This window comes from Apis mellifera, linkage group LG4, assembly GCF_003254395.2.
Source record: "Apis mellifera strain DH4 linkage group LG4, Amel_HAv3.1, whole genome shotgun sequence".
NCBI classification, from domain to species: domain Eukaryota; kingdom Metazoa; phylum Arthropoda; class Insecta; order Hymenoptera; family Apidae; genus Apis; species Apis mellifera.
Genome location: NC_037641.1, coordinates 11555023 through 11582504, shown reverse-complemented (window position 1 = coordinate 11582504; position 27482 = coordinate 11555023). Strand labels below are relative to the sequence as shown.

Sequence of the window (27482 nt, the reverse complement as noted above, 5' to 3'; positions counted from 1 at the left end):
ATTTTGAATAGTACATATATAATCTATTATATCTATGTTAAAGTACAATAAATTCAATGTAAGAAAAAAATTTTATCAATAAATATGGGAATTCTCATACATTTTTATGAGAAATTATAATAAACAGATTAAAATTACACTGTTTATCATATTTTTATATTGAACTGAATTTGATTTTAAATAAATCATACAATTATTATTATTATAATTACTGTAATTATCGCTATTGTTATCCTGTTTTATTATTACAGTATTAGTGCTTTAAACCAAAACTATATTCACTTATATATAAAATAAATCTAAATACACGTTTGACGCATGGAAATGTTTATCAAGGCTAATCGGATTTAATATAATTTGATTTAACTTAGTTTATGTAACAAATTTAAAATATACTAACATACTTGATGTCATTGATATTGATGATTTACAATTGGAAGTGTTATTTTATGCAAAAGTTATGTAAAAGCTTGTAATTATATAATAAGTTGATAGAGTTAAACTCTATAAGACATATTAAAACATACATAACTATTACGAAGATTTACAATGAAAAAGTGGTCTATGACCAGAAGGCCACTGCATTCACGCGAAAATATTTGTATACAACGGAACTTATATTTGACAATAGCTCTTCAGAACACAGATATAAGGTGAATATGCCAGTAGGTGACCTGTTTGTTTAAATAACATATTCCTAATACACAAAAATAGAACGAACAGCATTGTTTCCATAATATCAAAGGAACTTGGCGACAATAAAATGTCATGCACAGAGCTATGCACAAATACGGACATTTTCATCTTCAATGAATAGCTATTAGACCTGATTCCAAAAGTTTTTGCAACTTTGCTGCTACATCTTTATTTTTTAAATGGCTATAAAAAAAATAATAATATTAATAAAAAGTATTTTATTATATTAATAAATATTAATATTAATAAAACAATTTTATTTTAATCTAATATGTTAACTGTACTTACTCTTGTAAAGCTCTAGGATCACTTTGCATTTGCTCTAAAATAAGTCTCATAGCAGGATCCCGTAATATACTTTGAACTTCTGGATCTGCCATTGCTCTCTTTCTTACTTCCTCAGGATTAGAACTAACAGAAACAGCACATGAACGATATCCTTCTAATGCTTCACTATTTGAAGGATCTAATTCCAATGCTTTTTGATAAGCAGTGAGAGCTTTTCCCTGTTGTTGCATTCCTTGTAATATTTTACCTTTCCTTATCCAACCTTTAATAAACTTTGGATCAATTTCTACACATTTCTCACAATCCTTTAATCCGAGATCAAATGCTGCCAATTTAGTATAACAAGCAGCTCTATTACTATAATATTTTGGATCATCAGGATTTCTTTTAATAGCTTCTGAATAATGTTTTATTGCTGCTGGATAATCTCCTTCTTTATATTTTTCATTTCCAAGTTCCTTTTCTTCTTCTGCTTTTACTGGATCAATATATGCTTTCCTTTCTTCTTCTTTGATGATTTTATCAATATCTGAAAGAAGAGTTTTAATTTCTGGTGTTCTGTGTTCTGACATAGATTTTTCATAATACACCTTTGCTTGTTTCCAGTTCTCCATTTTTTTATATGCATGTCCAATTCTAGTAAATGCCTTAGCTATTAATTTAAAATCTGCTCTATTTTCTCTTCCAACTTCAATAGCTTTTTCACATTGAGAAATACACTTATCATATTCTTTCTGTTCAAAATATACTGCTGCTATGTTTAATAAGTAAATGATTTCTGTAGGATCTAATTCAACTGCCTTATTATAATGTTCAAGAGCTATTTCAAATTTTTTCTGTTTATAAGCATCATTACCCAACTGTTTCTCACGTTGTGCTTGCTTTTGAGGTGTACTATAATCTTCTTCTTCTTCTTTCTTCTGAGGTTTAGGTTCCTGTTTAGGTTTTGGAGATTCTGATTCAGAATCCTTGTGCATTGGCATTTCTACATCAGTATCCATGTCCAATAATACACTAAGAGTAGTAAGTATTCGTTTGTCAGATAACATTTGAGCTGTAGCATCTGGATTATTTCTAAGAGTGTCCAGAAGTTTTAAATATCCTGGATCTTGCAAAAAGTTTTTAGTTCTAGGATCATTTGCAAGTTTTACAAAAAGATCTGGTCTATTGAAAGGATTGGCAGCCATTAAAAGTTGAGCTTTAACTTCAGCTAAACCACTCTGAAGTTGGACATTGCCAGGATCATATTGTAGACCAGTTTCATATGCTTTAATAGATTCATTCAATTTACCTAAATAAGCTAGTGCACTACCCATGCGTGAATATCCTTTTCCCCAATCAGGTTTTAAATTCACAGTTTTCTCAGCATCCTCTAATGCTTGTTTATATTTTCCTGCTTTAGCAAAAGCTGCAGATCTATTACTATATAAAACATGATTATTTTCATCTAAGCCAATTGCTTCTGTATAATGTTTAATAGCCTCTTCATATCTTCCTTCTTCTAAAGCAGAATTACCTTTTTGTTTCAGTAAATATACCTGCACACATTTAATAATATTATTAAATATACATAATTATAATTCAAAAAGATAAATACTAACAAAAAAATAAAAAATATTCTTTTTAAAAAAATTTTAAAACGAAAAAAGTCATCTAATTAACAAACATCTCGAATTTTCCATTATATAAATCTAAATAATTATAATTTCGAAACAAAAAATGAAATAAAAGAATAAGAATTAATAATTCTTAGAAGCAACCTAATAGAATGTACGAGAAAAATATTGCAGGAAGCAATAAGACAAGCAAGACAATTTTTAAAGCAAAGCGTGTTCAATGGATGATATCGTGAATAAACACAGTGCTTTTAACCTTACGAAATATATAATGGCAATCGACATGATAAGAATGTTTACCTGATCCATTACGATTGACTTCAGAACAGTGATACTTTCGTTCTATTTTTCGCAACTCGTTCTTTTATGCTTGCAAAGATACGTGATGACTCGTGAATGCACACTCTTGAGCCGGCGCAGATTTTCAGAAAGCTCCAGAAATGGACAACTAGCGCCACTTCTTGATTACAGTGAAACTAGTTATACGTAATGTCTTCCCGTGATTATGTTCTATAATTTTCTAGTACCTTCGAAAATGTATATATTTTTTTTATGTATAACATGAATTCAATTTTAACTTCATCTTTAGTTCAAGTGATATTATATTCCTTTGGCATATTTTGCTTTACAATATATGTACATCATAATTGAACTATAGAATAGACCTAACATTTAATAGGACAAGTAGTGAGAAAAGGACAGAAATAGAATAAAAATTCAGAAATCAACGCCATCTCTAGTGTGTCACAAACGAAACAAATATAGACAAAGAGAGCAAATAATAAAAGAAGGACAGAGATAGAATAAGAAATAACCATTAATGCCATCTGTCAAATGTTAGAGGTATTTCTTTAAAGCCAAGATAAAGTAGAATAAAAATTGAAAATTAGTATCATCAAAAATATTCAAAAATTATCAAAAGAGAACGCTGATCCTCAATTTTATTTTATTTTACTTTAAAAAAATATTATTGATACTTAAAAAATAATGTTGATAGTCAATTTTTATCTTATTTCTATCTTTTTTTTACTATTTCATCACTTTATTTATATATGTTTCATTTGTGGAATGACACTTTGAAAATGGCATTAATTTTTCAATTTTTATTATATCTTTGTCTTTGTTCTGTAATTTATTCTTATTGTGCTTGTTTTATCTGCAGCATTCTGGAGATAGCATATTTCCGAATTTTTATTCTATTTTTTTTTTTCATTATTTGTTTCATTAAATATTAAGATTATTATATATCTCATGTTCATATATTTACATATATGCTCTATATATGTAAATGTGTAAATATGTATTATTATTTCGTTAACTTCTGCTAATAATGATTTATATTTTACATATATATGATTTTTTCATGTACAATTAATATTTTTTTATTACACTTTATTTTTTATTTTTAAGTATTTTAATTATATTTATATCTTTTTATTAATTTTTTCATTGTTAAATTAATATATATATATTATCTTTAAATTATATAATTTAGATTTTCTTTAATAGAATTTGTCTGAATTTTAATATTTTGATTAATTTATTATTATTTTGAAACATAAACTTATAATATTTATTAAAATAATAAAATATAGGAATTAATAAATTCTTTAATTTAAATGTGATAGAATGTTTAAAAAAAAGATAAAAAAAATAATGATTCGAACGCAAATATATATAATGACTTTGACTATTAAAAAAATCAGTTACTTTATATTTTAATATTTTCCGAGGTTGCTTGATTTGGTATGTCATAAAAGTCTGGTATTTTTATTAGCAAAATGAAATAACTGGGAAATCCCAACTATTCATTTCATTCACAACTAGTTCGATAACTGCGATATTATATTCAAAATTATTTTTTGTATAAATAATTAAAGTATTTTTATATTGTATTATAAAAAACAAAATATTTTTAAAAAATAAAAAATATACTTCAAATTATTGCATTTTTTATATTAAGATAAATTTATATATAAATAAAAGATTATTTACTTATATTTAAAAGATTGTTAAAACAATTAATAAAATTCTCTTTTTTCTATATTCCAAAATTTGTTTATTTCGCAAATTAAATTCATTAAAAAACAATTGAATTTATAAGCTTTTTAAAATGCTTAGATCATTATAACTTTATGAATTTAAAACAATTAAGAATTTTCTTACTTCATATTTTTATACTCAACTCTTACAAATTCTTTCAAGAGTAATGCTATAATATTTCATCTTCTATTATATTCTCATGAGATTAAATTAAATCGAATGAAAAGTATTTATCGGTATCTCTTACTATTCGTTTACTATTTTAAATTTTTAATAAAAAATTCTAAAATTGATGATGATCTTTTCAAGACTTTTTATTACTAAAAATATAATTATCAAATTTGTATAACAATATCGTCGTTTTATTCCGATGCTATAAAAATAATTAAAAACAATATATTTAAAATATACTAAGATAATAAAACTTGACTATATACAATAGAGAAAACAACAATGAGAAAATAGTAAAAATTTACGGTATAGTATCGAAGTATTTTGTCTAGTAATACACAAATAAATTATGTTCTTTGAAAAATAATCCTATTCATAAGTATCATTTTGGTTTCTTAATTTACTTAATATAAATATATGTATGTACACATTAAAAAAAATTATGAAATTATGAATGTTTTATTACGTATTATTATACTATTTTCTATATTTTCTTTTATCAGATTTCTTTCATTTAACACATCCAAACATACAAATATCTTTAACACATTTTCACATCATTCAATCAGAAATATGTAGTATTTTTATTTATATTTACAGAGCGAGATCCTAAAATATGAATTATTTGCATCTGATATATTTTACAACAATTATATTCGTTTTTTTTTGTTAATGAACTATTTTAGTTATTCCTCATAAAGAGGCATAATTAAGAATATTCAAGACTTTTGTTTCTCTCTATACTTCGTTTTATAGTGTATTATTTCATTCTTTCTTGTTTTTACAATATGTTTCACACTAATGTCATTAATTAACTTTAAGTAAATAACATATATTCAATTTATTAATTAATATTTGAACTCAACAAAATTCGAATTATTCTATCATGATATGTTACAAACCATCTATCAAAATCTAACGATATATATACATACATAAATACACATATAAATATATATATATATATATATATATATCGTTCATAGCAATTTTTTGATTTTAATCAATTATATAATGTTAAATTTCGATTGTATAACAAACAGAATTGAAATGTTTGTTAAAAATTTGATGAGTGTTTCTATACTTTCAATAACAATTATGCCTGAGACATATAAATTATTGCAGAACTTTCATCTTCATCACTACTATTCGAATCTGACTCAGGAAGTGGTTCTGGTATTGCTCCCAATCTTACTAATTCCCTTGCAAGTTGTCTATCAACATGTAGAGCTAATTGATACGCAGTTTCTCCACGATAGGTTTTTGTATCTAAGGAAAATCTGCATTCTTGAAGGAGGAACGCAACCACAGATCGGCATCTACATTGCAGAGCAAGGTGAAGAGCCGTTCGCCCTGCTAATCCTTCTCTAGCATTAAGATCTGCTCCGCGATGTACTAGAAGTCGTACGAGTTCTACTTGATCTGATGAAGCCGCAATGTGTAAACATGTTTGTCCTGAAACATAGAAAATATATATAAATATATTAAATACATAAATATTTTATATAGAATATTGAAAATATTTTGATAATAAAAATATCATTCTATTTTTTTTTTAATAATTTATATTAAAATATAATTTCAATGAGGATAAACGGTTACATCATAATGACAAATCACATATTTTTAGAAGATAACTCTAGAAAGATGCGATCGCTGCATCGATGGTTTAATTAGAAATCTATTAGTTCAGATCATGAAATTTTCAAATTTTCATTTGATTCAAAAAAATTTATATTGATCAAAAGAAATACTAAAAATACGTAATATTTAATTATGTAATTATTAATTTTATTAGAATTGAAAGCATTTCGCAACAAAAAATTTCATATATCTATTACGCAAATATTTATTTTTATTCTTATTAAATATACATATATACATATAGGCATATATGATATATATTGTATCAGATAAGAAAAAAAAAATAATATGATATTTAAATATTTTTTTCGAAAGATATTGTATCATTATTCGAAAGATATTGTATCGAATAAATATAATTGATTTTCTTTCTTTAAAATTAAATTGTTCATTGTTCTACTATTAGATCATATATGTTTCAAAATCATATATTTTGTTTCTTTTTAATTTAAACTTATAAGTTCAAGCGTATAATTTTCATTATTAAAATTTAAATTATATTTTAAGTTTGATATGATACAATTTACGAAATAAATCTATCAAAATTATTCTGAAGCGAAAGCTTTATTTCGTAATTCAAAATCAACCGTTACGCCAACCATTTCATAAATAACTATAAAACGTATAAGTCAGAATGGAGTATAAGGATGACGTTATGTGGGAATTCCAGCATTTTGTAAATGACTTAATGTTCATTCAATGATTATTATAATTATTTATAAGCTTTAGTTAAGATATGAAGTCAAAAAATATAAAGAAACTATTTATCATTTATATTATATATGAAACTGCAAAAAATATAATGAATGAAAAAAAAAGAAAAGATATTTAACTTAACTTTTCTTTAAAGCAAATTTATATCCAAATTATCATTTGAATATTGTCCCAAAAAAAAATCTACTTTTAAATTATAAATCACAAATATAAAGATTACTCAGAAATTCAGATGTTCTCAAAAGATCTTATTATTTTTTTTTTTTTTAAAATAAATGAGTAAAAACAAAATGAATCGTCGAATGTATTGTACTTTGACTTTACGGAATTTCCGAACAAAACAATTGAAATAACGGATGATTCTCGATTCTCGATGAAATCATGGGAAACCCGCGCATAATCGCGATTATAGGATTGTTTTTCATGCTACGCGTGTGCTATACCAATGACTGTTGTTTCATGTGGTAAAAGTTGTTAGGATTTTCCGATATGCTTTATTTTTTCTGTAAGCAATATTATATGCATATTATTTCCTTCCTTTTTCAAAAAACATAATGTTACGTACACTCTTTTTTATTATTTTTTTATAAAAATATTATTTTAATAAGGATTATAAAGATTATATATATATATGTTCAAAATATTTTTTATAATTATAAATCAATCAATTACCATTATAATTTCGTTGCTCCAGATCTTGTGATAGAATTTGTATTTTTTCTCCAATAAGAAAGCAATTTTTTTCTATAGAATTTATTGGATCAATGAGGGCTTTTACCGAGGCAAGATCACCAGTCGTACATGCTAGATGAAGCGGCGTGTTTCCATGAAAAGTTCTTAGCGATGGATTTGCACCTGCCAGAATTAATCGCCTAACAATTTTTGGTTGTTGTGACAATACAGCCAAGTGTAAAGGTGTCTGACCATCATCATTTTGAATATTTAAAAGGTATGAATGTGGTGCCATTTTTATCAAATTGAATGTAGCTTCCATATAACCTTGTATTATGGCCATATGAAGTAACCTAAGATAATAAAAAAAAAATTATTAATTAATGAATAACTTTATTATAAAGACAAAAAAACATATATTATAATTTTCTCTTATCAGTGCAATAGTTATAACATTGATTAAATACGATATTGATTATTTTTTAAAACAACAAATGTTTTCAACGAATTATTTCATTCATTATAATCTTTTTTTAATTTTATATAATTTGTTATTTTTATATAATTGTTAATATTACTAAATACACAAGCAAATAAAATTTTTTATTCGTAACGATATAAGATTGTTTGTTATATTATAAAAAAATTTGGTTTTCTGAAAATACTTTTTAAAAATATATTAGTTTCATAGTTTGATTTTATAGTTTATTAAATTGATGTTAGTTAAAAACATTTTACAATTATAGCACTTCAATATTTTTTTTTAATGTAAAATGATTGATCAATTTATGCATATATAATCACATATTTTCTTTAATTCATAATTATACTTTAAAAAACTCATAATTGTACTTGATATTTATCATGGAATATTATTTACTTAAAATTAAGATATAATCAAATTTTAATTGTTTATTCAGTTTTCTGACTTTTACAATGTTTTTATGAAAATTTATATATATGAATTTACAAACAGTAAATAAGACTTGTCATATTTTAATCAATAAAATATAAAGATCTGTTTTTTTACAAAAATTACATAAATTACCAAGTTATTTTATCATACAACATTTAATATTCATTGTTTTTCAAAAATGTTATCATTATTATTATTATTATATTATTAATTAATATATATATTAAACTCATATTTAAGACATTTTAGAATATCTAATTATAAACTAAATTATTAACTAAAATTTAATCATAAACTAAATCAATCTTATATTTAATCATAAAAATAAACAAAATGTGTATCATAAATCAAATCAGCCGAATTTTGATCTGACTCGTCTAAATGATTCACCCACGTGCATTTGTTTACATCCATTGATTTAATTAATTGAACGGACTATACATAAAGTCAATATGGCGTCAAAATTGAATCAAAGCTTGAATATCATGCGAAAAACACTTTTAGATATATATTATTTTTAAACAATTCAATTTTCTATATTAATATTTATAGATATTATGTATCAAAAGACAAAAAAGTTAAAAAATAATATCATTAAATAAAATTTAACCAAACATCAAATATTATTACTTTATTTTGCTATTAATGACTGTTTAGTCATATCAGTAGTTTTACATATATATATATATATATAGAAATTTTAGAAAAATGACATCTTTTCCATTATGTAGTAAAGTATTAAATGACTCATGCAAAATTTGAATAATTGTATTATTTTAAAAGAAAAAGAGCATATGTAAATTACTTACGTGTCTCCATCATCATTTTGTGTGTAATAGAATTGCCAAGATTTATTACTGAGCGATTTCTCAGAAGATTGATGCGATTCATGTCGTAATGTTGAAACATCATTCTTCACAAGTTTGTCGGTATTTACTGGAGTCAATTCGGTAGTAGGTTCAACTTGAACTTTATTGCTCGTTAGAAGATTTAATGTAACTTTTTTTAATGTAAATTGGCTCAAGTTTTCGCTTGAGTCAAGATTCACACCACTATCTATTCTCATTGGTTCCGGAACAACAGGTGCGGTTGCAGTATTCAATTCGTGATCATCTAGCTTTGAACTGATTTGGAGATTTCCACTCGATAAAAATCCGGAATCAGTGTGGCCCGAACTATGTTGTTTTTCGGACTTCTGTTGCTCATTCTCTGGAACATCGCTTTCCATTGGTGTCGTTCTTGAATTCCACATTTTTGATTTCGATATTCGATTCGTGTAAAAAAATCGATTTTTTTTTCACACGTCAAAATAAAACTATACAATTCTACATACACATATAAAGTAATGCACTGTGCATATACTATATACGTTTCTCTTAATATAATGTTTCTGTGCAGTTTTTTAAGCGAATAATTAATCAATTTTTTTATTTTGTTCGATTCTTCTTCCACTAATTAAGAACTATTTATTGTTGTTTTGTTTTTTTGTTTTTTTTTCAAATAATGTTATTTTATTTATTGGATCAATTATACGATTGTCGTTCGTCTTAACAGCTGGTTTCTTTATTTGTGTCCGTTTCTTATTATTGTCACTTTCTCGTTTTGATTGTATTCGCAAATATTAGCAACTAATATACATTATATCACAATAACTTCATGTTATGAGGAAATGAGTTTTAGGTATGAAAACTCATTTGACAAAAAAGGTTATGTAAATAAGAGTTTATGTTATCGAAAAAAGTAGTAGAAAAAGTAAAACTATATATATATATTTTCAATAATATTAAAATATCACTACACATGCTATCTGAAAACGAACTAACTGTGTAATGTGATGCGCTGATTAACTTCCACGATGGCCATAGTGCACAGTGGAACCTCTAGCGGATAGATGGTTTATTAGCTTTCAAAGGGGAAAGGTAGGGGTGGGAAAACCCATCATCCTCTAACAGGGACAGCTGCACGTATACATTGCGTACTTATTTTAACTTAGCATTCTTTAAATAATGAATTAGAATAAAAATATTGAATTGAGAATTCCTAATAAATTTTTCATTTATTGATTTATATCTATCATTTTATTTATTTGATTCAAATAATTATTACATAAAAATATTCAATAAATTATTTTATTTTTTTTAAAAATCTGAAGAAGAATTAAACAAAAAGTAGATATAATATTAAAATTTTTTACAATATTTAATCAAGCGTAAGAAATTTTTTAACCTTGTGTGTTTTCTATAAAATCGTTTTTTTTTTATAATCGATCTTATTTTTTCTATTTCTTATGTTTTTTGTTTTTAATTGATCATAAAAAAATTTCTAATGTTAATTAAATGCAAATGCTAATGAATTTTTGTTTAAATATATAAATTATTATGAATTTGAATTAAATTTTACCAAATATTTAAAGCTCGATGAGAAAGTGTTTCTTTGTCACGATTATTTCAAACACATTTCTACCTTTCTATAGAGAAATTAAGTTTTCACTGTTCTACTTTCTTTTCGAATAATTTATATGAGAATTCATTGGGAATTCCGATGATACTTCCGATTTGGAAACTTTACCGATATTTACGGATAATCTCGACAGTTAATATGTTACGATATAGAGATTAGATAAGTTAATACAGTGATCTCGAAATTTTAAAAATAAACCTTGGTCCTATTCATGGTCATTAAATATGTTTTTCCTCAAAGATAATGGTATTCAATCTTAAAATAAAAGAAATCTATATCCGTATTATTATTATATGACAGCCTACATAATTATAATTCCAGATTATAATCAATGTATATATTATATTATAGTTTGAATGATTATACAAGAATGATTACAATAAAAAAATGATTATTAATTGAAATATGTTAAATAAAATGATTATACAGTGAAAGAAAGTTAAAAACACTTATAAACAATAGCTTTAATTTTTAATCTGATGGTAAATAAATTACATAATTATTCGTTATTAATGAATAGAATATTACATAAATATTTAATTTTTTGTTTGTAATTTGTGTAAAACCATTATTAAAATTTTTGATATTATATGTATTTAATTTATTGATGAATTAGCATGTAAAAAATTTACCAATAATTTCGCAATTCTAAATTTTTTCACAATAAGAATAAATCAAAATTCAGTCTATAATCCAAGTTATCTGGGGAAAACCTGATTTTTGATAAGCTTAAAACATGTATTGTATCTATAACTTATAAGATAATATTTTTTCTTTATTTTTTTCGACAAACTATAAATTATCACTAATTTAAATCAAATAATTCGAATCATTGCTTATTGAGTATTTGCATTAAAATTTTTTAACGATTCACTTTCCGATATCAATTTTACTTTCAACTATAAGACCAGAAACAATTGAAAATGTTTGAAAATTAAATTTTTTTTCACGAATATTTTCACGAATTATTTATATTCTTTTCATTTAATGATTAAAAATTATTTATTTATTTACATTCCATAAAGTTAAATTTATGATGATACTTTAATTAGTCTGGAAAAATACAATGACTCAAAAGCGAAATAACTAAAGCATTGAATAATTTTTCAATATATTTGAAATAATTTTATTTTTTCGATAATTTTCTATGTTTATAAATTCATTTAAAGATATTTTATAAATATTTTTTTATAAATTAAAAAACTATAATAATTATTTATTTTTTAGAAAAATTTTTTTTATAACCTACTCATCAAATATTTAAATTCATAAAAACTGTGATAAAATTTGAAAAAAATATAAATAATTTATAAAAAAAAATAATCTTATATTTTTTAAAAATTTACTTACCTATTAAAGATTTTTTCGCAAGTACGATGAATGGATTTGATCCATAGTGAATTGTTTGTAACGTTTTCTGCATTCAGAGAAAAAACTATAATTATATTATACATTTTATGTATATATATATAATATATTAAAACTTATATTTGATGTATTATATTAAATATAAGTTTTAATACAGAAATAGACAAATAATTTACTTAAGTAAGATGCAGTGCAACGTATTGCAACGTGGCTTTATTTGAACGAACTGCGCGCTACGACATAGAATTCAAGTTAGACGGGAAATTCCTAATGAAAATAGATAGTAATGGTAATATGCGGGCTTATAAATTTTTTAAGGATTATTTTTAATAAGAATTTCTTTTATATAGAATTTTCCTTTTTTTATATAAATTTATATAAAGAATTCAAATGTTTTACATATTTCATAAATAAATTATATAAATATATAATATATATAGTATAAGTACAAAATATATTTTATAATTTTTATTTTAATATTTTATAAAAATAATATTATATATTATTATGTTCAAGTATGCCTTGTCGTATTAATGGTTCACATATAGATCTTGGTAATAAATGATATGTATTTTTTTTTAACAAAATTACTTGTCCATCTTCCAATTCCAATCTTCCAAAATCCATTACACATTTTACCTAAAATAATATTATATTTTATTTATATTAAGTATTTTTATAATAAACTTTTATAATAAACTTACTTTTCACTTAATCACTACTTAATCACTTTTATAATAAAGTTTGTACTTTTATTTTATTTACCTCTACATAAGGAGTTTTTGGAGGTAAGATATTTGTTGTTAAATTAAATCCATAATCTTCTCCCAAAGATTTCATATATGTAGCTAAAGACTTATTATATGATTGAAACCACTGAATTTCAGCATTTAATAGATTGGAATTTATTTCTGGTGGTAAAATACTTCCTAATTCCCAGCGTAATTCTCTTAATTTTCTCATTCTATTATATATATATGCTAAAATACATCTTTTGTTTCTTGTTAATGCTATATGTCTTAACTGTACTGATGGTAATAATGCCATATTGTCATCATTCCTAATAGCATTGCTGAAAAAAGTGTGTTTAATCAATAATTTCTTCTTGAATTTTGCAAATAATTCTTATATTTTATATACAAACCTATCTGCCATATTTGCATTATATAGTGATTGCATCTCTTCTAAAACTTCTTTAACTAGTGCCTCCTATAAAAAAAATATTTTTTTTCTAAAATATTTCATAATTATTTTTAATTCAATATACATTACTTACATTAAATTGTGATATATCAGTGCATGAATCTAATTCTAATATAAGTTGAAAACCTTTTCTTCCGTACATATTTTATTAATAATATAAAAAATATATATATAATATTATTGATTTTAATAAGAAATATGAAATTTTTAAATTATTAATCTTTAATATTAGTGATTTTAACAATAACAAATTTTAAAATTATTAATTGCTAAGACAAACAATTCATATTCAGTGACATCTATAAAATCTTCGCTTTTAGCGACATCTCACATCAAATCAAGAATTTTTTAGAAGCAATCTAGGTTATTATTATATTATAAGTAATATATTTAATTTGAATCTACAAAGAAATTGTTTATTAATATGTTAATGCTTAGAAAAGTTATTATAAAATTACAAACATGTTCGTATCAAGAATTAACATATTGTACAAAGACTATTACAGAAAAAATCAGTCCAATTATTTCTAAGAAAACTTATTCAGATGAAAATTTTTTTTATCAAAAACCACGAGAAGTGTGGTTAGAAAATTTAGATACTATTGAAAGAAAAAAATTAGGACTTATGTTCTTACACCCTGATGTTTATGGAACAGCTCCTAGGATAGATATAATACATCAAAATGTGCAATGGCAAAAAATGTATCGTTTCGTGGTAATTATTTTTATTAATCGTTTCTTGAAAATTAAAAAAATATAATTATATATTAATATAATAATTATTTTATATATTAATATAAAATATATTAATTTTTTATTTTAGTCTTATGCACATACAAAAGTGCGTTCAGAAGTAAGAGGTGGTGGCAAAAAACCTTGGCGACAAAAAGGATTAGGTCGTGCACGTCATGGAAGTATACGTTCTCCATTATGGAGAGGTGGTGGTGTTATACATGGACCCAGATCTCCTACAACTCACTTCTATATGTTGCCCTTTTATAATCGTGTTAATGGACTTACATCTACATTATCTGTTAAATTAGCTCAAGATGATTTGTATATTATTAAAGATTTAGAAATTCCATCAAATGAATCATCATATATTGAAAAATTAATAGAAGAAAGACATTGGGGTCCTTCTGTATTGTTTGTTGATACTGATGATATCATGCCAATAAACATCACAGAAGCTACAGACACAATAAAACATGTAAATTTAATGCCTGTATATGGTAAGTATATTATGTATATTTATAAATTTTAATATATTTAATTTTCTTTTTAGATTCATTATTTCTTTATTTTTCAGGATTAAATGTTTATAGTATGTTAAAACATGATACTTTAGTTCTCACTGAAAGAGCTGCACGTTTAATTGAAGATAAAATATTATATCATTTACACAGACCAGATTCTCGTAAAGTAATGGCAAAATTTAAACTTAATCAATAATAAAAATTAAAAAATACAGAAGTAAAATATATTTATTATTTATAAAAATTTATCTTATTTTGTATAACAATATATGATATTTTAACAATCTTAATCAAAATTATTTTCATTAATTATTTATCATGGGATAAAATTCACATTCTAATTACAAATAAAATCATTTCTTCTTCAATGTTGGCATACTAGTTGATTTTCTAGGAAGAGGCTAAAAATATAAATATTAATAACATTAAACATAAAGTTCAAGCATAAAGTGATAATTATAATGATATAAAAATAATCCTTACTATTGGATGAGGATCTGTACCTAACATTTTTTCACGAATTGCCCATCTTACATTTGCATGTTTTGCTTCTCCAGGAAATGACATTTGTTTCCATTCTTGTTGATATTTTTGATATAATATAACAGGATCAGTCTTTCCAACATATTTACTTTTTTGAGCTTCTGGTTGTAATCTCCATGGTCTAATAACTATATTAAATAAGATATAAAATTTTATTTATACATATAATGCAATACATGTTAGAATCTTACATGATTTTGTTCCAGAATGAGTGTTTTTTGTAGATGATGTACTTTTTGTTTGACTACTTGTAACATATTTGTAATGTTGATGCTCTAAAATATTTGGGGCACTCATAGGTCGAAAAGATTGTTGGGATAGTAATTTTTTTTGATTTAATATTTTATCATGTTGCATATTTGTTTTATCATGCGTTTCTATATGAAAATCCTTTTTTAAACATTCTTCATAATTATTTTTATTTTTTACATAAAATCTATCATCTTCATTATCTGATACAATATTAGATTTAATATTAGAATGATTTTGTGTTTTCATAGATTTTGATTGTATAATATCCATTTTATGTCTTGTATTTGCATAGTTTTCTTTAGAATTTATAGAATTTTTATTTTCTTTGTCACACGACAATTTTGTCAACTTTACCTTTACAATGGTGTCATCAATATAAGAACTAGAAGAATTAGTTGATACAGTATTTTCAACTGAATGAAACTCTGTTTTTTGTTCTCTAAGAATTTCTTTAATCATATTTTTTTGCTTATTTATTATTTTTCTTTTAATTTCTTCTTTTTTTTGTTGTCTTTCACGATCTTTTATTTTCCTATATAACTTTAAATCTTAATACAAAAAAAAATATATAAATCAAAATATATATATTAGATACAATATTTATAAAATATTTAAATAATATTTATAAAATATTTCAATGATCGATAAAAAAAAATATTAATGATTATTACCTTTCATAAATGCTTTAAGTTGTTGAGCGGTAATTCCAACAAATCCTAAAGAATTAAGAAGAACAAGTACTTCTCGAGGATCGTCATTCATTATTAATTATTTTTGAGTTTAAGAATAAACAATAAACAATAAACAATAAACGTCAGTAGAAAATTGTCACTGATTGTTCTGTACACACTATTTAAATGACAAAAACGTTAAAGATGATAGTTCTATTAGCCATAAATTAGCAATAATCATTTAGATGGTTATGCGAACTTTTCATTAAAAAAGAAATTGAATCAAAATATTAAAAATTAATTTTATTATTTATATATTTTAATTATATTAATAATAAATAAAAATAGATATATATAAATTTTAGTGTATCTATTATTTATTATATACAATATTTTATAAAATAAAAATATTAAGTAAGTATGCTTTCTATAGAGCAAACATATTTGACAGAAATTTTCAAGTGGAATTTAACAGAAGTTCAACTGCCATCTCTTGGAAAGATTATCAATTAAGAAGACCGTTTTAAAAAATTCAAAAAATAACTAAAAAGTATTATAATGGAATATGAAATAAAAAAACTTTAATAAAAGATATGTTTACAAATAAATCTTTATAAATATTTTAAATAAATTAATAGCATGTTAGTATCTTTTTTTTTAAATATAAATTTATTTTAATAATATAATAATAATAAACAAAATAATTGGTATCTGCGCAGAAAGTTCATCTGCGCTTGATTAAGTTTAACGAAGCATGTTTAATTGTTCATCAGTCTGAAAACTAATCTTTGTAGAAAATGTCGTCAGTTACATATAGCGTTTTATTTTTTATTATTACATTAATAAAAATCCCCATTTCAGGTAACAATATTTTTAAATTTTACATTATTAAATACAATGTTTGAATTTAAAAACTATTACTAATAAATTTAAATAGTATTAATTATAATTGCTTTTTAGATATATATGCTTCAAAAATTTACACTTTAGACGTTCCACTCGTTGTACGTAATGGAACTGGACCAATTGATCTTTCCTGTATTTATAATATCAAAGAAAAAGAAAACGGTCTCGTAATAAAATGGTATCATAATATTGACCAAATTTATCAATGGATACCGCCAAGTAATTTTAAATATAATTTTTTGAATTGTATAATTCTGTACGATATATGACATATTTCTTTTTGTTATTATAAATATATAGTGCCACCTCAAGATACAGGAGTAATAAATGGATTTACCGAATATTCTGAACAAAGTTTAAAATATTTTAATTCAAGATCTATCATACATTTAAAAATGGCTATTGTTGAAATGAGTGGACAATATACTTGTACAATTAGCACATTTCAAGAAGAAGATATGAAAAGAACAAAAATGATTGTTTATGGTAAGTTTATAATTATAAATACTATAATAATTATAATAATATTTGATTAATTTGTATCACAATAAATGCAAAATTATCGATATTATATTACAGTGCCTGAAACTGATATAACTATTCATGTCTCTTCTTTCAATAAAAATCATTTAAATTTAACATGTATAGCAAACGGAGCACAGCCACGACCAATATTAAAAATTTATATAGAAGGAATTGAAGTAAATAATTATTATGATAAAACTGTAAAAATATTGGAATATAAGACTATTCTTTCTGCAAAACGCAGTGCAATCATAAAAAATCCTCTAGAACCGTTACTTTTGGAGTGTGAAATTTCTATACCACATACGGATTATAAGCGCAGAGAAAGAATCATTTACTATCCCAGTTTGAATCGTTTCAATAAAAATATAAATTAAAGGAAAAAATCAATATACATTTGTAATTATTTAATTTTTTTATTTTCAGCGCAAATGCTATCACAAATGAGTATTGCATCAAACTATCGAATTGATAGTATTACTATTATTTTCTATATAGTGTTATTATTAAAATAAATAAATATACATATCGGAAATATAAAAAAATATAACAAAAATATAAAGGAAAAAATATAAAGAAAAGTTCGCAATTATAATATTAAATTGAATGTATATTTATATCAGTAAATCATATATTATAATATATATGTATTATATATAGTGAATATAAATTAACTAGTTTTCATAAATCTGTATCAATATATAATGAATTAAATTCGTCTAATTATAGCAACATTTCGAATCAGAAATCTTTTTAAATATCATATTAAGATAGAAAATGTAATTGAATATGAGTTAAAAATTAAGGAAGAAACAGGATTTGATGACAAGATGTATCTTCAACCAGCGATTCTCAGCAAGATTATTATTTACTTGCTCATCAATAAAGGAATTTGTAAGTTAATATCTTTAAAATTAGATCTTTAAATTGTGTTATATAAATCTAAAATTCTTTTTACATTTTTTAATTAAAAAATTTCATTTTTATTTATGAAATTAATTTTTTATATATATTTTTTATTATTTAACAATGAAATACCAAACCAGAAAATGAATTGCATTATTGTAATGTTCTTATATATAAGTAAATTTTAATTTTTATAAGAATAAATAAATTTTAATATTTATTATAAATATAAATATTCTAATTCTAAATAATGTTTCGAACATTTGAAATAATTACTTTTTCAAAAATTATAAAATAGATATAATTAAAATTAATAGTAGAGTAAAAATTTTTAATAATTTTTAAATAGAGTCAAATATTTTTTAATAAATTATTTTTATTAATTTAATTATTTTTATTAATTCCATTAAAATATAAAAATTAGAAAATAAACATATTTCTTACATCTGTAATATATATATTATGGAAAAAATTATCCTATGACCAATGTGGCAGAAAATGTGCCAATATATGTGGAACTCAACAATTTCCTGCTTGTTGCTTTAATAATATAAAAAAAAAAACAATTTGATTTAGAATTAAAAGTCAGGATGAAATCGCATCGATGTACAATTGTATCTGAATATTAATATACAATACTTAATATACTAATTATTTAATATATTTTATCATCTATATTAATATTATTGTCATTAATATTATTTTGTCATTTTATATGTGTTTTAAAAGTAAATATATGTATATATTATATGCTATATATAATTAAGGATTATTTTTAATTGTAATTATAAATATTTTAATTTTGCAATATATACGAAAGACATTTCGTCAATAAACGGAAGTATAAAGATTAATTTTATTTTTTTAAGTAGAACTATAATTTTTTTAATATAAATAAATACAACAAATTATTCTTTATAAAAAAAAAACTATTAAATGATAGAACCAAAAACTATTAATTTAACTGTTATTATTAAATATATAGAATTAAAAATATATAGAAAAATATATTTAAAAATATATTAAATATCTTATAAACTAATAATAATTATTTACAAAAATAAAGTTGACTTCAGAAGTTTTTTACGCATTTTCATTCGAAAAAAATCAATGACATCAGAATATAATCCTGAAATTATTCAACTTTTATCTAAAATATTTTTTTCTATAAACGATAATTCTGACGTAAATGAAGATAATAATATTAGATGATCATATTAATATTATCTTTCTTAGATATTATATTAATAAAACTATGCAAAACTATGCAAAAGATATAAAATAAGAATAAAAATTTAAAAATATATAAAAAATATATAATAATACATAATACAAATATATAATAAAACATATAAAAAAATATATGAATATATATTTTATATATATCTTCTGCAATTTATCAAGTTACCTAATTTATATATATAATAAGATTAAGATATGTGTATACAAATTAATATACATACAATATATATATATATATATATATATATATATATATATATATATATATATATATATATGTCTTATAAAAAAATGCAAGTAATCAATATAATATATATGATGTTCTATTCAAATTTATTTATTATACTTACGTTTATTTATTTCTTTCTATGCTTCCCATGATTTCATGAATGATATTTTTTGGAACAATATATTCATTTATAATTCTATTGTGATATCAAGAAAATAAATTTAATTTCCTTTTGTTTATAAATTATGAATAAATTTAATTAATAGAGATATTTTAATAGTAGAAAAAATATAAAAATAAAAATAAAAAATTTATAAAAATATTTTACAAGTTTTACAATCTAATTTTTTCAACATAATTTAATCTTTAAAATTAATTGTAATTATTTTAATATCAATTAGAAAAATATTATGATATTACGAAATATAATACAATAAATGTATTCAATATTTTAAATATAATGATTTTTAAAAACTATTAGAGAAGTAAAGAATTAAATAAAACATCTTTAATCAAAAATATAATATTTATTTTTGTATGTTTCTTTTTGTTGTATGTTTCAATCTAATTTTTATATAGATTGAATTTATTTATACAATCCACTTTTTTATGCGTTTCAATATTTTTTTAAATAAATAGATTTGTTTTGTTTCATTAGAACAAACATCTAATTTATCTAGTAATTTTTTGCTTTTATTTTTAATTATATTCCATCGTAACTTATCCAAACCAGGATATGATTCTTTGTTTAAAAGTACAATTAAATCCGATTTATCATTGACATCATGAAAAGTAAGTAATTTTTTTAAACTTTTTTTTTTTGTCAAATTTTTTAATTCTATTTTACTATTTATATCTTTTTCTTTGATTATAAATTTATTTGCTATATTCCCGATATAAAATTCTTGATTATTCTCATCACTTTGTTTTCTTTTATTTTCTTTTGTTTTACTGAATTTCTTGTTTTCTTCTTTAGTATTCATTGATGTACTTTGAATACATTTTAAATTAAAATCATGGCGATCTATAATTTCTATAAAACAAAATAAGTTTTATAATTACATTTTTGAATTTATATTTCATGTAAATATTTTTATTATAATTGTTGGTTTATAATTTTATTACCTCCTGTATCATCATTAGAAATAATATTTTTATTTTCATTTGGAATTAAATTATGTACAATATTTTCATTTTTTGTCAATGAAAATATATTTTCAGATTTTACTTCTTTGTTATAATCTTGTATATTATAAATTAGATCTTCATCTGAATCATATTCCCAAGGAGTGATTAATTTAAACATTGTAGTTTTTATTCCATAATCATTGGGAATACTGTGGAAGAATAAATTAATTTTTATACAAATATAATAATATTTATTATAATAATTTTTTCTTTTTTTTTACCTTGGAATTGGTTCATCCACCCATGGTATTGATAACCATGATTTTAAATCATTTGTCAGTTCATATTTTTCAGTAAGCCAATGTAATCCAACAATTTTTAATAAATTTAGATAATGATATAAATCATTATACCATGTACATGCCTTTTTGATTAAATATCTTGATAAAATCCTATGATAATACATATTAATATTCATTGAATCAATTTATTAATTTATATATATATTATAAAAATAACATACCAGATTCTACTAATAACAGCATATGCAATAAGTGCAATAGACCAAGCATGACCTAAATTTATTCTACATTTAAGAAAATGTGCAGTATATTTAGAAATTTCTTCCACACGTAGCATAATTTTTGTAAAGCTTTGTGTTCTAATCAAAACATATTCTACCATTTGTTTACTAGGTAATGTAACATATTTTTCATTTATTTCAACATTATTCTTTAATTTCTCATATTCCTTTTCAAGTGATAATGATAAATATTTAAGCAAAGCTTTATTTACTTTAGACATTGATTTGACACCTTTGTCATTTCGAAATTTAGTTTTCATACGATAAAGCAATCTACTTAAAATTGCTGCTTCTTTATGCAATAATTCTTGAGAAGTTAAATCCTTTATGATTCTATCTAACATCAATAAAAATTTCGTTGCATCTAATAATAATAAAAAATTATTTTCATTCATTAAATATTTGTTAAATTCATATTTCTTAAATTTTCCTCTATTTTAAACTTACCAAATATTTTATTGTCAATTTGACAAGTTGCATTTGGAGGTCGTTCTAATTCCATCTGATTCCATATTGCATCCATGTTAATTACTTATTTTAAATCTAACTTATTTTTAATTCTAATTATAATATAAACATATAACCTTACTTTTTATACATATACGCATATATATACATAAATATCAATACGAGAGACGAATCAAAATTTTATTAATAAATACTTTACAATATTTTATTTAATTTAAATTTAAATTAAATAAATAAATTAAATACACAATTAAATTGCCACATTATGGACGACAATATACAGTTATTCCTCGAAAATCGGTAGGTGGAATAGAAGTAGGTCGACATAATACAGGAGAATTTGGTGGAATATCTATAGGAAATAATTTATATACTCCCCGATAACTAAAACCTCCTTGCATAATAGGGCGATACATTAAATTTGTCCATTCACCACAATATTGAGGCGAATTCACAGGTTGTTTAAATCTCGAATATATAATTAAAGTATGTCAGTAAACGAGCAATCGTTTTAAAGTTTTTAAATTATTATGAAAATTTGTATTATGTCAAGATTTAATAAATTATTATTAAATTCTTACCTGACAGCCTTAATTGATTCTATTTTTGGTTGATATGGTCGATTAGTTCTATGTTTTTCAATATTTAATAAAGGCAAATTACATGTTGTTATTGTGCAACTGGGTCTATCAAAATGAAATAATGGACAAAGATCGCATATTTTTTTGGAATTATAATATTCCATTCTGCAATTTGTTTACTTATAAATGTAAATGTAAACAAGAATTTTTCAAATATAAAAATTAATTGAATATAATTAAATATAAAAAATTAATCAAACGAAACAGCCATTTTGTACGAAAAAACAATATATTGTAATGACATTTGTTTTATATATTTAAATATTATTATAATTATTATTTAAATATAAAATGTGTAGAAATATTTATAATTAATTAAAAATTCAAATTAAACAATATTAAATCTAAGTGATAAATATTTTCTTTATGGATTTATTATATATAACAGATATATGATAGAAGTGGTATAATTGGTATAATTCAACAAGCATATGATAAGCAAGGATAACATCTAATTGTTCCCATATAGAATAATCCACCAGTAGTAACTGGTGCTCTATAAACAGGTCCGACTTCAAAAGGAGCAGGAACTGGTTTAGGTAAAGGTGCACAAGTAATACATGGACGACCTGTGCAGGGCGGACAAACGAAAGAGCGTGGGGCGCAAGGTAAAATTGGGCATGGTTCAGTAGGACATGGCATACTGGTGATTGGCATAGATGGGCAACAATTATTTGGTTCCAATTTGATTGGAGGAGGACATGTATAGGTACAAATTGGTTGAGGTGGACACGACGTAGAACATAATGGTGGACATTGTGGATCCATTGGTGGGCAGCAACCGCAACTACATATATATACATATAATAATATTCAAAGATCATGCATTATATTTACCAAGTTATAAAACTATACCTCTCGATTATTTGTTTTAAATCTTTTTTACCATAAGGTCGTATACATTTTACGATTACTGACATTTGATAATATAATTATATAACTTATAAATTTTGTTAATTTCCGAAAACCTGAAGTTTGATATTAAAATAATAGAAGAATATTGATAGCTAATTAATAATTTTGTTAAAATAGACAAATTCAATTATATTGAAACAAATTGCGTGTAATGTCAATATATTTTATTTATATAATCATTATATAAATTTATTAAAGATGGTGGAGTTCTAGGAGTAATTATAGCCAATGCTGCTTTAAAATGTTCCTTAGTAATTATAGTAGCATTTAAATCTTCCTCAAGTGCTTTGATAGCAGCTTCATGACAAATTGCTTGGATTTCTGCTCCAGAATATCCTTCTGTAAGATCTACTAGATCTTGAATTTGTACATCTTCCGCGATTGGCATGTTTCTTAATTTTATATCAAAAATTTCTTGTCTTGTTTCATAATCAGGTAATGGCACATATATTATCCTATCTAAACGACCTGGTCGAAGAAGTGCCTATAAAAAAAAATATTTTAACTAATAAAAAATTATTTGTATAAGATTTAATTATTTACTATAATTTTAACTAACTTTATCAATTTTATCAGGTCGATTAGTTGCTGCTACTAAAGTAACACTGCCCAATGCAGTGACGCCATCGAGTTCTGTCAATAATTGTGCTAAAACACGTTCTTGTACGTTACTTCCCGCAGTTACGGAAGAACTTCGTTCTCCTCCTAATGCATCAATTTCATCAATAAATATTATGGAAGGTGAAACTTGTCTTGCTTTTCGAAATACTTCTCTTACAGCTTTTTCAGATTCACCAACCCATTTTGAAAATAGTTCTGGTCCCTAAAAATATTAAATTTATCATTTTTTTTTAGAATTAAGATATTTTAAATCATTTTAAATCAAACTTTACCTTTATATTTAAAAAATTTACTTTGCTTTCTGTTGCAAGAGCTTTTGCAATCATTGTTTTAGAACAACCTGGTGGTCCAAACATCAAAACACCTTTAGGTGGAGTTATACCCATTCTGAAAAATACTTCAGGATGACATAATGGCCATTCAATAGCTTGTTTTAATTTTAATTTTAAGTCTTTTTGTCCTCCTATATCTGACCATCGAACATTTGGTACTTCTATTAAAACTTCTTTCATAGCTGATGGTTTTATAACAGTTAAAGCACGATTAAAATCTGATATAGTTACTTTGGTCGAAAAATCAGTAGCAACATTCGTTTTTGGTTGATGCTTTACAACATTTAAAATTGCTTGAGAACATAAACCGTATAAGTCGGCGCCAACAAAGCCATGAGTGACAAATGCAATATTTTGTATATCTTCTAAAGATAAAGTATTTGGTATTTTTGATAACATTTTTTTAAATATATCCGCGCGCATACTGGGAGTAGGTACATAAATTTCGAATTCTTTGTCTATTCTACCAGGTCTTCTAAGAGAACTATCTACAAGATCTAATTTTGAAGTTGTAGCAAGTATGACTACATTATTATTTGTATTTTGTATATCATCAAAAAGTGTAATCAATTGTGAAAGTACTCTTCTTTCATGATCTGTACTTGAAGTACTTCGTTTAGGACATAAACTATCAATTTCCTCTATCAAAATAATACTTGGAGCTTTAGCTTTGGCTTCCATAAAAATATCTTGCAATTTTTTTTCCGTCTCTCCTAGAGATTTACTGTATATATCTGAACTGTAAATAGTGACAGAATTGATGTCATATTCTGATATTAAAGCATTAGAAATAATTGATTTACCAACACCAGCAGTACCATATAATAATATTCCTTTACTAATATAAAAATCACCAAGATTTTGAGATTTACCAAGACCAATATCAAGAACATCTTTGATATCTTCTATTACTTTGTCATATCCTCCAATGTCTTGTATTTTATATTTAATTTTCTTGTATTCTTCCTGTTTCTTATTTTGTTCTTCATTTAAAATTGTCCATTTTGTATTATAAAATGCTTTATAAAATTTGATATCATGTATTTGATCAGCAAAATTCAATTGTTTAAACTGTTGAGGCAAATTAATATTTTCTCCACAATTATCCGATATAATTTTGATAATCTTATAAATTAATCTCTTGCCATAAAAAGGTATACTGAATTTATTACCTACAGCAAATATTTTTTGTTCATTATAATTTTTAAGTATTATGTTAAGTTCTATAGTTACTTCTGGCAATGTGTGTTTTCCAACATTACAAATTATAAATTCCTTAGCACCATTAATAAGACAATCTAATTTTTGGATCTTGACTAAACCTCGGAGATTATTTAATTCTATTGCTATAAGAAATAAATAATAATAAAAAATTATTGGAAATAATATGTTCAATAAAAAATATTTTGTTATTACCGTGTTTTGTTATTGAAACACTCGTTAAACTTTTATCTTTAGTTGGCCATGCAGTTTTAACAATTTTATTTTCTCCAACAGTTACAAGGACAGAATCTCCTATTGCAATTTCACACAATTGCAACGCAGATTGTGATATAAATATCATGTCATCAAACTCCCTTTCATGTATATTTTTTGGCTGTTCTATGCAAGAAACATTTATATAGAAAAAGATACAATAATAGTAAATATAAAATCTATACATATATATACCTAATGAATTATATGTTTCTACAGTACTATATAATACATTATTATAAATGAAATCGTGATTCCAGATTTCAAAATTAGGTGGACAATTAGTGTGATGTATTGTTAAATCTTTTTGTGATAAAATACTCTGACATATTTCACATGTCAACCAAGAAGAAAGACTTTTTCTCCCACTTTCTTTTACCTTTGAAGTCATTCTGAAAAAATAAAAATAATTGATAAGATTAAATTTGAAATGAGAAGAGAATCTTTATTCTATTATAATTCGTGACATAATTTTTTAAAATATATAATAAATAAATATCTAATCGAAAAGACATAACCTATAAATGATATGAAAATATCATTATAAATTAAATAAAAAACATACGTTTTTTTTAAATATATATGAATTTATATAAATGTTCTTAATTCGTAATTTTTAATATTGAAATAGATGTAAATTATAAAATTCTATGAAAATATTTCTAATCAAATATTTCAAATCTACGATGCACGTGTTAACAATACGAACACGAGACTAAAATAATAAATTTTTAAGATATTACGCGAGTATAATAATATAACAAAATAGGTTAAACTATAACATAAATATTTAAATTACATAACAAAATATTTAATAATTGTAGAGATATCCAATTAATTATGATGTTAATTAATTATTTCAATAAATAAGTAAATAAAATATTTACTACATTTATCAATAGAAAGAAATTATTTTGAAAGAAATTTATTAAAATTTCTAATGATTTTTTTAAGAATAGCTAAACAATGTTAGATTTTAAATTTTATGAATTAGTTT

General features: G+C 23.0%; 10 protein-coding genes across 18 annotated transcripts; 2 read left to right on the top strand and 8 right to left on the bottom strand.

The window, feature by feature from the left end:
* Positions 1-83: 83 nt before the first annotated feature.
* Positions 84-3287, bottom strand: LOC102656934 (stress-induced-phosphoprotein 1). Its single transcript, XM_006567204.3, has 3 exons — positions 2901-3287; positions 985-2522; positions 84-879 (listed from the first exon to the last, which is right to left on the bottom strand). Exons 1-3 carry the CDS (start codon positions 2907-2909, stop codon positions 807-809), a joined length of 1620 nt encoding a protein of 539 aa, XP_006567267.1. The 5' UTR covers positions 2910-3287; the 3' UTR covers positions 84-806.
* Positions 3288-5897: 2610 nt separating this feature from the next.
* cact1 (NF-kappa-B inhibitor cactus 1) lies at positions 5898-12836 on the bottom strand. 4 transcript variants are annotated; one of them, XM_006567108.3, is made up of 5 exons: positions 12765-12836; positions 12571-12637; positions 9570-9969; positions 7845-8197; positions 5898-6269 (listed from the first exon to the last, which is right to left on the bottom strand). In XM_006567108.3, exons 3-5 carry the CDS (start codon positions 9824-9826, stop codon positions 5911-5913), a joined length of 969 nt encoding a protein of 322 aa, XP_006567171.1. In that variant the 5' UTR covers positions 9827-9969; positions 12571-12637; positions 12765-12836; the 3' UTR covers positions 5898-5910. The 4 variants fall into 4 exon arrangements, with proteins under 4 accessions (XP_006567171.1, XP_006567170.1, XP_026295757.1 ...); XM_006567107.2 differs by lacking the exon at positions 12765-12836 and having other exon boundaries at positions 12571-12655; XM_026439972.1 differs by lacking the exons at positions 12571-12637; positions 12765-12836 and adding an exon at positions 11161-11179.
* A 211-nt stretch (positions 12837-13047) lies between these two features.
* Positions 13048-13933, bottom strand: LOC412072 (DNA replication complex GINS protein PSF1). Its single transcript, XM_395538.7, has 4 exons — positions 13865-13933; positions 13733-13797; positions 13354-13660; positions 13048-13227 (listed from the first exon to the last, which is right to left on the bottom strand). The coding sequence occupies exons 1-4, from the start codon at positions 13931-13933 to the stop codon at positions 13084-13086; spliced, it is 585 nt and encodes a 194-aa protein (XP_395538.2). The 3' UTR covers positions 13048-13083.
* On the top strand, positions 13884-15291 carry LOC725062 (39S ribosomal protein L4, mitochondrial). The gene is made up of 3 exons (XM_001120958.4): positions 13884-14506; positions 14615-15023; positions 15101-15291. Exons 1-3 carry the CDS (start codon positions 14216-14218, stop codon positions 15241-15243), a joined length of 843 nt encoding a protein of 280 aa, XP_001120958.2. The 5' UTR covers positions 13884-14215; the 3' UTR covers positions 15244-15291.
* LOC100578999 lies at positions 15258-16809 on the bottom strand. Of its 5 annotated transcripts, none has more exons than XM_003250964.4 (4): positions 16514-16792; positions 15782-16390; positions 15531-15718; positions 15258-15448 (listed from the first exon to the last, which is right to left on the bottom strand). In XM_003250964.4, exons 1-4 carry the CDS (start codon positions 16602-16604, stop codon positions 15401-15403), a joined length of 936 nt encoding a protein of 311 aa, XP_003251012.1. In that variant the 5' UTR covers positions 16605-16792; the 3' UTR covers positions 15258-15400. The 5 variants fall into 5 exon arrangements, with proteins under 5 accessions (XP_003251012.1, XP_016767263.1, XP_006567268.1 ...); XM_016911774.2 differs by having other exon boundaries at positions 15782-16374; positions 16514-16787; XM_006567205.3 differs by having other exon boundaries at positions 15331-15448; positions 15551-15718; positions 16514-16796.
* Positions 16810-17165: 356 nt separating this feature from the next.
* Positions 17166-18494, top strand: LOC100578779. The gene is made up of 5 exons (XM_003250939.4): positions 17166-17374; positions 17474-17638; positions 17720-17905; positions 17999-18289; positions 18371-18494. Exons 1-5 carry the CDS (start codon positions 17311-17313, stop codon positions 18457-18459), a joined length of 795 nt encoding a protein of 264 aa, XP_003250987.2. The 5' UTR covers positions 17166-17310; the 3' UTR covers positions 18460-18494.
* A 2344-nt stretch (positions 18495-20838) lies between these two features.
* LOC724922 lies at positions 20839-22630 on the bottom strand. Its single transcript, XM_016911854.2, has 5 exons — positions 22480-22630; positions 21973-22396; positions 21731-21901; positions 21447-21658; positions 20839-21354 (listed from the first exon to the last, which is right to left on the bottom strand). The coding sequence occupies exons 1-5, from the start codon at positions 22553-22555 to the stop codon at positions 20912-20914; spliced, it is 1326 nt and encodes a 441-aa protein (XP_016767343.2). The 5' UTR covers positions 22556-22630; the 3' UTR covers positions 20839-20911.
* Positions 22631-22653: 23 nt separating this feature from the next.
* Positions 22654-23269, bottom strand: LOC107964329. The gene is made up of 2 exons (XM_016911855.2): positions 23082-23269; positions 22654-22968 (listed from the first exon to the last, which is right to left on the bottom strand). The coding sequence occupies exons 1-2, from the start codon at positions 23243-23245 to the stop codon at positions 22764-22766; spliced, it is 369 nt and encodes a 122-aa protein (XP_016767344.1). The 5' UTR covers positions 23246-23269; the 3' UTR covers positions 22654-22763.
* A 158-nt stretch (positions 23270-23427) lies between these two features.
* On the bottom strand, positions 23428-24149 carry LOC107964260 (late cornified envelope-like proline-rich protein 1). Its single transcript, XM_016911608.2, has 2 exons — positions 23997-24149; positions 23428-23928 (listed from the first exon to the last, which is right to left on the bottom strand). The coding sequence occupies exons 1-2, from the start codon at positions 24059-24061 to the stop codon at positions 23562-23564; spliced, it is 432 nt and encodes a 143-aa protein (XP_016767097.1). The 5' UTR covers positions 24062-24149; the 3' UTR covers positions 23428-23561.
* A 54-nt stretch (positions 24150-24203) lies between these two features.
* LOC411003 (spermatogenesis-associated protein 5) lies at positions 24204-27205 on the bottom strand. 2 transcript variants are annotated; one of them, XM_625211.5, is made up of 6 exons: positions 27051-27205; positions 26681-26877; positions 26426-26611; positions 24950-26355; positions 24616-24879; positions 24204-24540 (listed from the first exon to the last, which is right to left on the bottom strand). In XM_625211.5, exons 2-6 carry the CDS (start codon positions 26874-26876, stop codon positions 24211-24213), a joined length of 2382 nt encoding a protein of 793 aa, XP_625214.3. In that variant the 5' UTR covers position 26877; positions 27051-27205; the 3' UTR covers positions 24204-24210. The 2 variants fall into 2 exon arrangements, with proteins under 2 accessions (XP_625214.3, XP_026295768.1); XM_026439983.1 differs by having other exon boundaries at positions 26426-26606; positions 27051-27204.
* Positions 27206-27482: the final 277 nt, after the last annotated feature.

What these genes read in the sequence shown, in the direction of transcription:
- LOC102656934 (XM_006567204.3), bottom strand. An exon ending in GATCCTAGAGCTTTACAAGA is followed by an intron (nt 880 to 984) that starts GTAAGTACAGTT and finishes TTTTTTTTATAG; the next exon opens with CCATTTAAAAAATAAAGATG.
- cact1 (XM_006567107.2), bottom strand. Translation starts at nt 12,643, where the DNA reads ATGCAGAAAACGTTACAAACAATTCACTATGGATCAAATCCATTCATC. An exon ending in CAAAATGATGATGGAGACAC is followed by an intron (nt 8,198 to 9,569) that starts GTAAGTAATTTA and finishes TTATTATCTTAG; the next exon opens with GTTACTTCATATGGCCATAA. An exon ending in GGAGCAACGAAATTATAATG is followed by an intron (nt 6,270 to 7,844) that starts GTAATTGATTGA and finishes TCTATGTTTCAG; the next exon opens with GACAAACATGTTTACACATT.
- LOC412072 (XM_395538.7), bottom strand. Translation starts at nt 13,933, where the DNA reads ATGTACGGAAGAAAAGGTTTTCAACTTATATTAGAATTAGATTCATGC. An exon ending in AATGCAAATATGGCAGATAG is followed by an intron (nt 13,661 to 13,732) that starts GTTTGTATATAA and finishes CACTTTTTTCAG; the next exon opens with CAATGCTATTAGGAATGATG. An exon ending in CAAAAACTCCTTATGTAGAG is followed by an intron (nt 13,228 to 13,353) that starts GTAAATAAAATA and finishes ATATTATTTTAG; the next exon opens with GTAAAATGTGTAATGGATTT.
- LOC725062 (XM_001120958.4), top strand. Translation starts at nt 14,216, where the DNA reads ATGTTAATGCTTAGAAAAGTTATTATAAAATTACAAACATGTTCGTAT. An exon ending in AAAAAATGTATCGTTTCGTG is followed by an intron (nt 14,507 to 14,614) that starts GTAATTATTTTT and finishes TTTTTATTTTAG; the next exon opens with TCTTATGCACATACAAAAGT. An exon ending in AAATTTAATGCCTGTATATG is followed by an intron (nt 15,024 to 15,100) that starts GTAAGTATATTA and finishes TTTATTTTTCAG; the next exon opens with GATTAAATGTTTATAGTATG.
- LOC100578999 (XM_003250964.4), bottom strand. Translation starts at nt 16,604, where the DNA reads ATGAATGACGATCCTCGAGAAGTACTTGTTCTTCTTAATTCTTTAGGA. An exon ending in ACTTAAAGCATTTATGAAAG is followed by an intron (nt 16,391 to 16,513) that starts GTAATAATCATT and finishes TTTTGTATTAAG; the next exon opens with ATTTAAAGTTATATAGGAAA. An exon ending in GTACAGATCCTCATCCAATA is followed by an intron (nt 15,449 to 15,530) that starts GTAAGGATTATT and finishes TTATATTTTTAG; the next exon opens with CCTCTTCCTAGAAAATCAAC.
- LOC100578779 (XM_003250939.4), top strand. Translation starts at nt 17,311, where the DNA reads ATGTCGTCAGTTACATATAGCGTTTTATTTTTTATTATTACATTAATA. An exon ending in AATAAAAATCCCCATTTCAG is followed by an intron (nt 17,375 to 17,473) that starts GTAACAATATTT and finishes ATTGCTTTTTAG; the next exon opens with ATATATATGCTTCAAAAATT. An exon ending in TTATCAATGGATACCGCCAA is followed by an intron (nt 17,639 to 17,719) that starts GTAATTTTAAAT and finishes ATAAATATATAG; the next exon opens with TGCCACCTCAAGATACAGGA.
- LOC724922 (XM_016911854.2), bottom strand. Translation starts at nt 22,555, where the DNA reads ATGGATGCAATATGGAATCAGATGGAATTAGAACGACCTCCAAATGCA. An exon ending in AATTGACAATAAAATATTTG is followed by an intron (nt 22,397 to 22,479) that starts GTAAGTTTAAAA and finishes TATTATTATTAG; the next exon opens with ATGCAACGAAATTTTTATTG. An exon ending in GCTGTTATTAGTAGAATCTG is followed by an intron (nt 21,902 to 21,972) that starts GTATGTTATTTT and finishes GTATTATCATAG; the next exon opens with GATTTTATCAAGATATTTAA.
- LOC107964329 (XM_016911855.2), bottom strand. Translation starts at nt 23,245, where the DNA reads ATGGAATATTATAATTCCAAAAAAATATGCGATCTTTGTCCATTATTT. An exon ending in GAATCAATTAAGGCTGTCAG is followed by an intron (nt 22,969 to 23,081) that starts GTAAGAATTTAA and finishes TATATATTCGAG; the next exon opens with ATTTAAACAACCTGTGAATT.
- LOC107964260 (XM_016911608.2), bottom strand. Translation starts at nt 24,061, where the DNA reads ATGTCAGTAATCGTAAAATGTATACGACCTTATGGTAAAAAAGATTTA. An exon ending in TTAAAACAAATAATCGAGAG is followed by an intron (nt 23,929 to 23,996) that starts GTATAGTTTTAT and finishes ATATATATGTAG; the next exon opens with TTGCGGTTGCTGCCCACCAA.
- LOC411003 (XM_625211.5), bottom strand. Translation starts at nt 26,876, where the DNA reads ATGACTTCAAAGGTAAAAGAAAGTGGGAGAAAAAGTCTTTCTTCTTGG. An exon ending in AGAAACATATAATTCATTAG is followed by an intron (nt 26,612 to 26,680) that starts GTATATATATGT and finishes TTTCTTGCATAG; the next exon opens with AACAGCCAAAAAATATACAT. An exon ending in TGTTTCAATAACAAAACACG is followed by an intron (nt 26,356 to 26,425) that starts GTAATAACAAAA and finishes TATTTCTTATAG; the next exon opens with CAATAGAATTAAATAATCTC.